Source organism: Balaenoptera borealis, assembly GCF_965194805.1.
Source record: "Balaenoptera borealis genome assembly, chromosome: 11".
NCBI lineage: Eukaryota > Metazoa > Chordata > Mammalia > Artiodactyla > Balaenopteridae > Balaenoptera > Balaenoptera borealis.
This window is the reverse complement of record NC_138868.1, coordinates 5,428,062-5,440,276: the sequence shown is the minus strand read 5'-3', so window position 1 is coordinate 5,440,276 and position 12,215 is coordinate 5,428,062. Positions and strand designations below refer to the sequence as shown.

At 56.9% G+C, this 12,215-nt stretch overlaps 2 protein-coding genes across 2 annotated transcripts; one reads left to right on the top strand and one right to left on the bottom strand.

Annotated features, from left to right (window-relative positions):
- Window positions 1-2,868: 2,868 nt before the first annotated feature.
- On the bottom strand, window positions 2,869-4,336 carry GPR152 (G protein-coupled receptor 152; the record flags this gene model as incomplete). The annotated part of the gene is made up of 1 exon (XM_082342786.1): window positions 2,869-4,336. Exon 1 carries the CDS (start codon window positions 4,252-4,254, stop codon window positions 2,869-2,871), a length of 1,386 nt encoding a protein of 461 aa, XP_082198912.1. The 5' UTR covers window positions 4,255-4,336.
- Window positions 4,337-4,365: 29 nt separating this feature from the next.
- On the top strand, window positions 4,366-9,326 carry LOC309606134 (calcium-binding protein 4). The gene is made up of 6 exons (XM_082342790.1): window positions 4,366-6,739; window positions 7,132-7,162; window positions 7,243-7,386; window positions 8,469-8,578; window positions 8,930-9,077; window positions 9,190-9,326. The coding sequence occupies exons 1-6, from the start codon at window positions 6,383-6,385 to the stop codon at window positions 9,216-9,218; spliced, it is 819 nt and encodes a 272-aa protein (XP_082198916.1). The 5' UTR covers window positions 4,366-6,382; the 3' UTR covers window positions 9,219-9,326.
- Window positions 9,327-12,215: the final 2,889 nt, after the last annotated feature.

Here is a 12,215-nt window from a genome sequence, read left to right as displayed (position 1 = left end):
TGAAGGAGAGGGAAGTGTGTCTCTCACCTGTAGAAGGGATGAATCTTCCAGAGGGCAACAGGAGCCCAGCCCCATGGAATGTGTTAGGGGTGAGGGGAGGGGCTGTGGAATGTGGGGGGTAAGCCCTCCCTTCATCCTCTCTGGCCTTGGGTGTGCATGTTTCCTCCGATACAAAACCCTCCTCTGTGGGCCGGGAGGAGAACTCCTCTTTATCTCACAAAACCCTTCATGGCACTGCTCTTTCTCCTGGATGGCAAGTACCCATTATGAGTGGGGTTCCTTTCTGGGACCTTGGAGGTGGGGCTGGCCCACTCTCCCAGAGGTAGGGTTAGTAGCATCTTTTTTTTCTTTTGGCCGCACACCGCGTGGCATGTGGGATCTTAGTTCCCCAACCAGGGATCGAACCCACACCCCCTGCCGTGGAAGCGTGGAGTCTTAACCACTGGACCGCCAGGGAGGTCCCCCAAGAGGTGGGGTTAGGAGTATGGACCAGAGTTGAAGGCAGGTGGCTGGCACTGAGGATTTAGTCCCTGATCTGCCTGCCATGTGAAAAAGCTTCGGGATCCCTACCTGGGAGAAGGAAGAGGGGCACTCTGCAAGGGGGACATCAGTCCAGACCCTGCCCTCAGGAAGTGTACAGTCCAATGGGGTGGGGAGTGTGAAAGCATTTGGAAAGTGGAGGAGGAGGCTGTGTGGTGGGGCGGGGTGGGGAGGCAATGCCTGGTGGGCAAGATGCTGCCACTTGGGCTCTGGGGGGTCAGTGCTGTCCCAGGCCTGAGTGAGACCTGGGGGTGTCCACTGGCATAATTGAATTAGTGGCTAACAATTATTAAGCACTGTGTGCCAGGCAAGGATCCGAGCCCTTCACAGGGATTAACACTCTTAGAAAATGGAACCATTATTATGATCCCCATTTTACAGATGAGGAAACTGAGTCTCAAAGAGGCCAAGAGCCTTGCTGAAGATCACACAGCTGGTGAGCTGTGGAGAACCAGGATTCAAACAACCTCTGAGGGGCACTAGAGGCCATGTGCTAACCCCACCCAAAATGGAAGGCTGGCTGAAAAAGCACCTAACAAGTGCTCAATAAATATTTGCTGAATGAATGAATTCAACAAATTTGTGCCTGTCCAGAAATCTCTCCCACCAGCCTCGGTGCCCACAATTGCAGGAAATGCTATGATTATGCTGCTGATATCAGCAACACCACCACCCAGCATGCTTCCATCCCCGGGTTTGGTTAATGATCACAACAGCCACACTTGCAAAGGGAATGTTATCACCCCATTTTACAGAGGAGAAAACTGAGGCAAAGAGAGACCTGGGAACCAGAATCCAAATCTGACTGCACCACTTCAGTCTGCCTATACAGCAAGACCCCTGGGAAGGGTAGCACGTAAAATGTCATTGTCATTTACACCTACTGGTAAGGGCATCTCTCAGCTTCTAAAGGTCACAACGCTGAGCTAATGGGAAAGGGTTGGGGGGCGGGGGGTGAAAGGGGAAAGGGTTCATGATTTTGGAACCCTGGGAATTGGGTGGGGTGAGTGCCAGTAGAGAGTGATGGGTATGAAAAGGAAGTGGCGTGGGGGGTCTGAAAATAGACCTTCAGCACTTCCTAGTTTTTCTAGCAGTGTCTGCAACTTAAGAGGGAGGAGGTTGGCTCTGCCCTAGAGACACCGTGTGACCTCCAAGGAGCCTGTGCTATCTCTGGAGCCACTGGTCCCCAGAGTTCTCTGCTTGGACATCTTCCCATCTCTGCATCTGGGCTGAGTGTATAGAAGGGGCTCAGGCTGAGGCAGGACCAGGGCACTCTGCACCTCCTCCATGGTGGGGGATGGGCAGGTGAACACTCGAACCCTTAAACGTAGCAGACCTTGAAGTCCCCTGGAGCTGCCCGAGGCACGGAGGTGGGCCCATGCTCTCTCAGGCCACCTGGGTGTCTGCAGCCCAGAGCTGGTCATGGGCACCATGATCTGCCCCGAAGTTCACAGGATCCCAGATGCTCAGGCCAGGTGGCACTTCCTCCAATCCATCCCCAGCCCCTGCAGGGACATCCTTGGATGTCCATGAAGAAAGAGCACCTGTTCACTGAGCCCCTACTGTGTGCCAGTTCCTGCCAGGCACCTTGCACACTTTCTCATTTAATCCTCACAATGCCAGATGAAACAGGAGCTCAGAGGGTGAATCAGCTTGTCCAGAGTCACCCAGCGCCGGATTTGAATCCAGGCTTGCTAGCTCTCGCCTCTGCGCCCACCACCTTGCTGAGGGAAGTCCTGCCCCAGCCCCACTGCCTGTTGGGTGCAGGGGGCTGGCAGAGAGGGCTTGGCCATGCCAGGCCAGCTTGTGGGCTCCTAAGACCCTGGGCTCCTGAAGAATGGCTCCCTTCTCTGCAGGGACTTCCTCTTCGGCTCCTCGTATCCAGGTTAGAGGTTGGGACGGGAAGGAGGGCAGGGAGGGAAGGATCAGGGAGGTCAGATCAAGCCCAGAGAAGTCACCCTGCCAGTCTTTCTCCTGCAGGACGGAGGCTAAGGGGAGACTGTCAGTGGGGTCTGGGGGGCATCGGAGGGCAGAGGCCGGCAGGGCACCATCAGCTGTGGTAGCTCAGGGGACTGTTGGACCACCGTGTGTGGGCCAAGCACGGAGGAGCTTGCTGGGATCCGGGCAGGGACATGACGCTCACAACAGACTGTCTGGGACTTTTGGCTGCTTTGTGTTCACGTCGCCCAAGTCCGTCTGCCAGGCCAAGGGCCTCGCTGGGGTTTTCCATGAGGACTTCCTCCACGGCAGCCGTCGTCCTCTGACCGGCTGGTTCCTCTGTCTCCCCAGCTCTTCTGCTGCCCTGGCGGCCCTGGCTTTCCCAGACTGTCACGTGGGGCCTGCACCCAGGGCGTCCTCTCGGGGGGCGCTGCTGGGGCTTTCTCCCTCAGAGGCAGCAGGTTCGGCCGGGTTCACAGGGGCCTCTGGGGTAGAATCCGTGGAGGGGGCAGAGGAGGCTTCGTCACAGGGGCTGGGGGCTGAGCTGGCCGGGGGTCCAGGGGGCTGGGCCTCAGGGCTTGCCTGTGGCTGGGCCCCAGCATCCAGCTGGCGCTGGGCCCCGTGGTTCTCCTGGGGCTGGGTCCCGGGGTTCAGCTGAGGCTGGACCAGAGAGTCTGACTGTGGCTGGGCCACGAACTCCAACAGCGGCCGGGCTGTGGGGTTCACCTGCGGCTGGGCCTCAGCCACTGGCCCTGGTAGAGTCTGATCCCCGGAGTCCGCTTGGGTCTGCGGCTCAGCTGGAGTGAAGCTGCCTGGCCGCTCCTCACAGAGAGCTGCGGCGAAGGAGGAGAGCACGGCGTGCAGCAGGGCCCGGAGGTCGGCACTGGCCAGGAGGCAGAGGAAGGGACTGAGGCAGCTGTCGAGCAGGATCAGGTAGTCAGAGTAGACCAGGGCCTCCCAGAGCAGGTAGCCGGGGTAGATGTCCCACAGGAAGGCCAGGTACAGCAGCTGCGCCAGCTGGTAGGGCAACCTCAGGACCACATAGGCTGACAAGATGGTCTTGGCCACGCGGGCAAAGCCTCGGCAGGCCGTAGACCCGGGCTGGTGGCGGCAGGTTCTGCAGGAGGCAGCCTGGGTGAGCACGTGGCAGACGAGCAGCAGGAGGAAAGGCAGGAACCCCCCCAGGATCTCAAGCATCCGCAGCGGGAGCTCCTCACTGTCCCAGAAATCCAGGCAGATGACCAGATCGTACCACCAGACGGTGGCCTCGGGGAAGACCAGCCAGGGCGCACTGAAGAGGGTGGCCAGCACCCAGACCCCGGCACAGACCCAGAGGGGCAGGCGGGCTGGGCGGTGCCCGGGGTACCAGCGAGGGCACAGCGCAAGCAGGCAGCGGTCCAGGCTGAGGGCTGTCAGCAGGAAGAGGCCGGAGGAGTAGGACACACCCCACAGGAAGTAGTAGAAGCGGCAGGCGGCCGTCCCCAGTGGCCAGTGCCCTCCATGCTGGATCTCCAGGATCTGGAAGGCGGCTGCCGCCAGGAACAAAAAGTCAGAGAGGGCCAGGCTGAGCAGGAGCAGGGCGAGCCGCGTGCCCGCTCCCTGCCGGGCCTGCGAGCCGGCCAGCCATGCCATGAGCCCGTTGGCTGGCAGCCCCAGGAGCAGGAGGGCCACCAGGAAGACCGTGTCCCAGCCACCCTGGGGGTAGTCCTCATCGTCGAGCTCTGTGCGGGGCCCGTGGCCAGCGGCACCCAGGTGGACTTCCATAGCAGTGTCCATCTGAGGTCCCCAGTGTCCCACTGGACGTGGAGTGGGTGCCTGGTGAATCAATGAAGGCACGAATGACTGAAAAGAAGAGAGAGGATGCTGTGCATCTCCATGCAAGTCGCTGTCCCTCTCTGGGCCATCATCATCATCACCTTTGGGGTAGTTAACCTTTGCCAAGGACTTGAAACAGATGACCTCACCTAGTCCTCATACAATCCATTCTACGTGTAAGGAGAGGAAGGTTCAGAGGATCAGTGACTTGCCCAAGGTCAGAGGCAGGAATGTGGGCACCAGGGCTCTAACTGTTCTGCTACACCGGGTTCTCGCTGCGCCCAAGCAAACCAGAGGCTTTCAAATATATTTCAACTAAAATATTATAGCAGGACCCCTATGTGGACTAAAACTGTGTGCTCAGGATAACGGAGGGAGAGCACTCTTAGGGCTCCAGAGAACACAGTCTAAAAACCACTTGGGAATTCTCTGGCAGTCCAGTGGTTAGGACTCCGCACTTTCACTGCCATGGGCCCCGTTTTCATCCCTGGTTGGGAAATTAAGATCCCTCAAGCTGTGTGGCGTGGCCCAAAAACCAAACCAAAACAAAACAAAAAAACCCACTTGGTCAGAGCATCACAGCCTCCTTTTAGTCGGTATCCAGGGTTCAAATGTTTAACATTCTGACTTCCCTGGTGGTCCAGTGGTTAAGAATCCACACTTCCACTGCAGGGGGCAACGGGTTCGATCCCTGGTCGGGGAACTAAGATCCCGCATGCCATGTGGTGCGGCCAAAAAAAGAAAAAAGATTCCAAGAAGGAAGGGCTCAGGTCCCCTGGGCCCATGGGAATCCAAGGGTGGACAGGGAGTCTGGGGCAGAGAGTGGCCCCCACTTGTCCCCTGGGGCTACTAAATAGAAAAGGGGGCAGGGGACTCAGCCGTGTGATGAGGATGCAGGTGGCTGGGTCCCAAGAGGCTCGCTGCCCTCACCCCACCTTCCCTAGATGGGGGAAGGTGGTTCCCTCTGAGGGTGGAGAAACTAGATGTCCAGGAAAGACTGGATCCTGCCACGTGGCCCATGGCTCCAGCCACTTGATCTTTTAGCCTGCTTGTCTCCCCACCTCCAGGGCCCTTACTCAGGCAGACCCCACTCTGCAAGCTCCAGCCCCTACTGGATCAGAGCCCTGGGCTCCCCTTGGGCCCGGCTGGTGAGGCCTGGCTTACCTGTAAGGTGCAGGCTGCTGGCTGGAAGGAGCAGGGCGTGCCTGCCTCCCCAGAGGTCCGGCCGTCCGCACGGCCCCACGCCGGGGCCTGATGCATGGCGCCCGGCGGCACTAAGGCGGCCGGTGTGAAACCCAAGCTGGGAGGACATCAATCATTCATGGGGCTGCTCGCTGGGAAACCCTAACCCCAGCCCAGTAAGGCCAAGTGACCAGCCAGGCCCCCCTATTCCTGACAGGGCCAGATGGCTGAAACCCCTTGCCCTAGGCTCCTCCAGCTCAGGGCAGGCTCTGGGTTCCCCCAGGGTCCACCTCCTCAGAGGTCACCCCCATGACCCTCAATCATCTGTGATTCAAGGCCTCTATGGTCTGGCCTCTCTTCCTGAATTTCACATACCTTCTGCTCCGGCCAGGATGTCGCCCACGTGGGGGCCGCGGTGGGCAACTCATCCTCTCCTTTCCCACCTCCCAGCCTTTGCCCACACTCTTCCTCCTGCTTGAGATGCCTCTCCGTGTCCTCTCTTAGCTAAATCCTGCCTATCTCATACAACTGGGCTGACTTTGACGCTTCAGCAATATTGCCTCCGTTTTATAGATGAGGCGACTGAGGCTTAGAGAAGTGAATTTGCTGGATCTCCCAGCTCATAAGCGGCAGGGCTGGCGCTCAAAGCTCACTGCAGCCAACATGTCCTGGCACGCTGTGCTGCTGAGGATGATTCCCCTGACCCATCTGGCTCTGCCTTGGCCACCCCCAGGCAGAGGGCTGGGATTAGGGCCTGGGCTGCCTGCCTCACTTACCCTAATCCCCCTCAGGGCCCGATCCCTGGCCATCAGCTCTCAGGCTGGGGGTGCATAAGCAGCTTTATGGGTCCGGAGAGGCAGGAGTGCATGCTGGTGCTGCACCTCTGAGCCCTGTCACCCCTCTCCGCATGGCCACAGAGCAGGTGAGGGGGCAGCATGGCCCAGACCCGCCCCCCGGACCCCGGAAGCCCCCTGTGGGGGTCATGGCTTCCAGTAGCGGTGCTGAGGGGCTCCCCTTGACCAGGAGGAGGAGCAGCAAGAGGGCGAAGGGACTCCGAGGGTCCCGGAAGGGCACTGGCAGCTCTGGGGAGCAGACCCTCACGCAGGGCCCCAAGGCCCTGGGGAGCAGCAAGAACCCCTCCGGGACTGGAGACGGGCAGGAGGGGCCAGCCTCTCGTCGCCAGTCCCACCGGCATCGTCCTGCCCCCCAGCACGATCCTGCTCAGAGGACATACGGGCCCCTGCTCAACCGCATCTTTGGGAAGGTCAGGTGGGGCTGGGGCAGGGCTGGGGGGCCTGGGGGTGAGGTTGGGGCTCATGGGCTCAGGCTCAGCCCACCCTGCCCCTTATACTCAGGCCTCCTCCAGTTTCTGCTCCAGACTCAGGAGCCTGGGCTGAGGGGGTAGAGTTTCTGCAGTTTGGGGGTGGCCTGGGCAGTGGGCGGAGCTAGACCCCAAACCCAGAGATCTGTGGCAGCGTGGGGCCCCAGGAGCAGGAAGGGGGTCATCTCTTCTCCTGGGGCCCGCGGGACTCCAGCTGCCTTCTCCTGCCCTTGTGGGATGGGCCCTGCCCAGGCCAGCGTGGGCTGGGGCTGGAGGAGGAAGGACGGCCAGAGCCCTGGCCGGCCCCAGGGACATGCCGGACTATGCCCCTGCAGGACCGCGAGCTGGGCCCCGAGGAGCTGGATGGTGAGTGGCCCTTGCTGGCAGCGGCGGGTGGGAGGTGTCCCAGAGCCTGGCTGCCTGCGCCTGACCTCCCTCCCCTGCAGAGCTTCAGGCTGCCTTCGAGGAGTTTGACACGGACAGCGATGGCTACATCGGCTACCGGGACCTGGGCGAGTGCATGCGGACACTGGGCTACATGCCCACGGAGATGGAGCTCATCGAGGTCTCCCAGCATGTCAAGATGCGAAGTCAGTGCTTGACCACACCTGCCTGGGGGCGGGGAGGGGCGGGGAGGGGCGGGGAGGGGCGGGACGGCCGAGCCATCTGGCTTTGCAGCCCGGGTCCTCTCCCGGCCTCGTGGTTCAGGGGAACGAGAGGTGGTGGGAGGTGGCTGTGGGGTGAGGCCCCGGTGACGGTGGCGTGAGGGGGTGACAGTTTCCAGGACAGTTTGACACTGGCGCCGGGGCACAGGGGTCGAGGGTGACAAGGAAGGCACCGGGTGACCCAAGAGAGCCCCTTGGGGCTCAGGTCGAGGACCCCCGTCTCTGACTGAGGTAAAGTGGTCCGTGCTGGTACCAGCCACCAGGGCTGTCTCTGTCTCTCTCTCTCTGACCCTCCCGAGGCTCCTGAAGAGAGCCTCCTGAGGTTCTGTGAGGCCGAGCGTGACAGAACCCTGGCCATTCCTTGTGATTAAATGTCTGATGGGCTGCCCTTGTGTGATTATCATTAGCCGATTTGTCAAATATCAGATTCCTTTCATCCCAGGACTCCTGCATTTGCTTTTTCTTTACAGTTTCCAAAATGGGATGTGATTTACAATTGATGTGAATATTTTCGTGTCATGCTTCTTTCTTTTCCCCAAAGCTGTCAGTTGACCATTGGTGCTTTTTATGATTGACGGCATCTTAGAATCCAGGGACAACCTGGGGATGCTTCTTAGGGGTCTTTGCTGCCGCCTATGGGGTTCTGGCACTTTACAGTCATGAACCCCAGCCCCATCAGCACCCTGTCCCCGGATGAGGAGGGAGGCTCAGTAAGTCCCCCAAGGCCACACCATCAGTGGCAGAGCCAGGAGGCTTTGAACCTGGGCCTGTCTGGTTGCACAGCCTGGTCTCTTTCCCCCACACCCGGTGCTTCACTGAGAGCACCTGAGCACTTTGCCCCCATCGGAGACCCAGGCTGTAGCCCCCTACCCCCCGCCCCCACCCCCGCCCAGGGACGTGGACACCGGTGTCCTTCCTGGATGCAGAGCCGGGGAGGGGCTGGCCCTTGTGACGCCCCTCCTCGGACCCCAGCCCTCACCACTGTGACCCTCTGCCTGGGTCCGCAGTGGGTGGCCGCGTGGACTTCGAGGAGTTTGTGGAGATGATGGGCCCGAAGCTGAGGGAGGAGACGGCGCACATGCTGGGGATGCGGGAGCTGCGCATCGCCTTCCGCGAGGTGTGGAGCGTCCAGGTGGGCGGTGGGGGGGCGGCTGGGCGGCATCCTTACTGGCCTCTCCCCTCAGGAGGCCAGGGGAGACTGGGAGCCTCAGCCTCTGGAGGCCCCAAGCCCTGCAGCTGGTGGGACTAGGGCTGGGGAGGGGTCAGAGAGGGTTTGCCTCACTCCCAGCTGGGGGTCCACTCAGGGAGACCTCCTGGGGCAGGGAGCTCACGGCCTCAGCCTGGGAGGCGGAGGAGCGTGTGGACGGACGAAGGTGTGGGCGTCCAGGCACAGGATGTGGCAAGGTGGAGGCGGGTACAGGCAGAGGCAGCTTTGAGTAGGAAGGGCTGAGCCCTGCTGGAATACCAGTTTGACAGGGACAGGGATGGGCGAATCACGGTGGCAGAGCTGCGACAGGCAGCACCGGCTCTGCTGGGGGAGCCACTGGTGGGTCCTGAGCTGGACGAGATGCTCCGAGAAGTGGACCTCAATGGGGACGGCACCGTAGACTTCGATGGTGAGTCTCCTACCGAGACAAATGCCCATCCCTCCGGCTCCCAGGCTGAGCTCAGTGCCTCCTGGCGTGGCTGACCTGGACTGGCCCAAGCCCCGCCCCTTCTCCCCCGCAGAGTTTGTGATGATGCTTTCTACCCACTGAGGCTGCAGGAGGGAGACTGCTGCCCCTCTGGCCCCAGACGCCAGCAAGGTTCACGCTGCACACCCGCCCTACAAGGCCCCAGGATGAAAGAAACCCAGCAGCCCCAGGCTTCTGCTCCTGATAACCTCTGGCTGGAGAGTTGGCTTGTGATGTCACCTGCCCACCCTCATCCTCACCTCCCTTCCACCCGAGCTGCCTGGAGGAAACCTGCCCTCAACCGCCCATCATTCCCCGGTGTGAGCAAGATTTGAATCTCTCCAGCCCCTTGGGAGGTAGGGAGCTCCCCGGCACCGGCAGCATTCAAAGACGGGGCAGCGTAGGGGTTGGTTCTGGTAACATGGTGAATTGAGAAGGTGGCTGGACACACCTCCCACTCTTTATATGTGGAAATGTTTTGGGTTTTGTTTTTATTTAAAGCTGAACGTGAAAGAGAGGGATGACCCCGGGTACCAAAGACAAAGAGAACCCAAAGCTGGGTGGTGGGAAGGAGCAGATGCCATGGGGGCTTCAGAGGTGGAGAGGTTCAGGAGCCGGGGCTCTGACACCCAGGAGGGACAAAAGACCTGTAAGAGGCTGGGGAGCAGGACATGATGTCAGTACAATCCAGCGTCTCAACGGGCTACCCTGTTCTTGAAAAGGCGACCAAAATATACCTCCACCCACCAGCCTGAGAAAGTGACGAGGTACAGATGTTCAGGACCTTGAGTGGAAAAAGTTACCCCAGTGAACCTGCAACTCAGGTCTGCATGTCAAGCAGGAGTGCAGTCTATCTCTGTGGTGTGCAAAGCAGAAGAAATAGGAAAAAACTGCGGAGAAAGGCACTCTTTCAACCCAGGGCACATAGGACTTAAAAAAACCCCAAACAACCCCGTCACTTCTGAAGATGAACTCATGACAAAAAATTACAAATCACATAAGGAAACAAATCACCACGAGGGAGACCAGGCAGATGCAGTAAACAGAAGAGTCAGCACCCAAAGTGTAAATCATAAAACAATGTAAAAGAGGCCATTAGGGAAACGCAAAAACAAACAAACAAACAGAAAAAACTGAGGTGAAAGAAAGGAGACCGTTATCAGTAACAGGATGGTACGAAAACAGAACAGAAAGATTTAAAAAAATAACCCAAAAGAACTTCTAAAACTAGAGGATATAGCCATTGGAATGAAAAAAAATCAAGGGGTAAAGTAAACAGCATATCGGACACAATTTAACAAAAGATTAATGAACTGGAAGCTATATATGAGAAATCACCCATAAGGTAGCACTGAGGAATGAAAGACAGAAAATATTAAAGAGTAGTTAAAAGTCATTAGGAGTCTCAGAAGAAGAAAATGTAGAGAACAGGCATGAGGCAATATTTAAAGAGATGATGATTGAAAAACTTCCATAAAGACTTCCACAAAGAGGGACTTCCCTGGTGGCACAGTGGTTAAGAATCTGCCTGCCAATGTAGGGGACACGGGTTCGATCCCTGGTCCGGGAAGATCCCACATGCTGTGGAGCAACTAAGCCCGTGCACCACAACTACTGAGCCTGCGCTCTAGAGCCTGCATGCCGCAACTACTGAGCCTGCGTGCCGCAACTACTGAAGCCCCCACGCCTAGAGCCCGTGCCCGCAACAAGAGAAGCCACCATGATGAGAAGCCCGCGAACCACAACAAAGAATAGCCCCCACTCTCCGCAACTAGAGAAAGCCCGCGTGCAGCAACAAAGACCCAACACAGCCCAAAATAAATAAATAAATAAATAAAAAGAATTCCACAAAGGCAAGAGTCCAGATTGAAGGAGCACATTGGAGCCAGAGAAGGATATATAAAAGTAAACGTATAGGGACTTCCCTGGTGGTGCAGTGGTTAAGAATCCGCCTGCCGATGCGGGGGACATGGGTTCGATCCCTGGTCCAGGAAGATCCCACACGCCACAGAGCAGCTAAGCCCGTGCGCCACAACTACTGAAGCCTGCGTGCCTAGAGCCCGTGCTTCGCAACAAGAGAAGTCACTGCAATGAGAAGCCCGCGCACCGCAACGAAGAGCAGCCCCCGCTCACCGCAGCTAGAGAAAGCCCGAGCGCAGCAACAAAAACCAATGCAGCCAAAAATAAATAAATAAATAAATTAATTTTTTAAAAAAGTAAATGTATACCTAGATGCATGCCAGTGAAACTGCAGAATACAAAAGGAAAATCTTGTAAACAGCTCGAGAGAGAAATCAGATTACTTACCAAGGATTAGCAATTAGACTCTCCAAAGACTTTTTTCATTGACAACAACAGATGCAAGAGGAAAATGGAATAAATTGTTCAACGTGCAGAGGAAAAATAATGCCAACTGAGAAGCCTGTACTTAGCTCATCTTATTCAAGAATGAAGATGAAATATAAACTTTTTTCAGTAAACAAAGGCTGAAAGTGTTTCCCACCCACAAACTCTTGTTGAAGGTATGGCTTCAGTGGGAAGGAAATTGAAGGCAGAGTATGTACTAAATAATAGGAGAGAAATCAGTAAACATATTGGTAGATCTAAAGAAGCATTAACCATAAAAAAATAATTTGGGGGATTTTAAAAACCAGGAGGGACTAAAAAAAATAATAGACAAAAATAAAATGGAAGATGGGAAGGGATACTCTAGACATGCTTGTTTTTCCTAGAGGAGGACAGATTCATTGATTAACTTTAGATTTTGTTAATCATGTAAGAGTAACCATTAATATAACAGAAATAGAGATAGAATGTTCCATTCTCGATAGTCAAATCAACAGAGGAGGAAAAGGGAGAAAGTGAAGAATTCCTGATTAAGCTAGCAGAAGGCTGGGAAAGAGGAAAAAAAGCAAAGAAAAACAAAGTCTACAGAAAACATTAAAACACAAGGTAGAAATAATCCTTAAAACAAAACAAAACAGTGCTTCCCTGGTGGCTCAGTGGTTAAGAATCCACCTGCCAATGCAGGGGACACAGGTTTGAGGCCTGGTCTGGGAAGCTCCCACATACCACGGAGCA

Excerpts from the sequence above, each read along its gene's own strand:
- LOC309606134 (XM_082342790.1), top strand. The coding sequence starts at position 6,383 with ATGGCCACAGAGCAGGTGAGGGGGCAGCATGGCCCAGACCCGCCCCCC. Across the intron at positions 6,740-7,131 it reads TCAACCGCATCTTTGGGAAG|GACCGCGAGCTGGGCCCCGA; the intron begins GTCAGGTGGGGC and ends ATGCCCCTGCAG. Across the intron at positions 7,387-8,468 it reads CCAGCATGTCAAGATGCGAA|TGGGTGGCCGCGTGGACTTC; the intron begins GTCAGTGCTTGA and ends CTGGGTCCGCAG.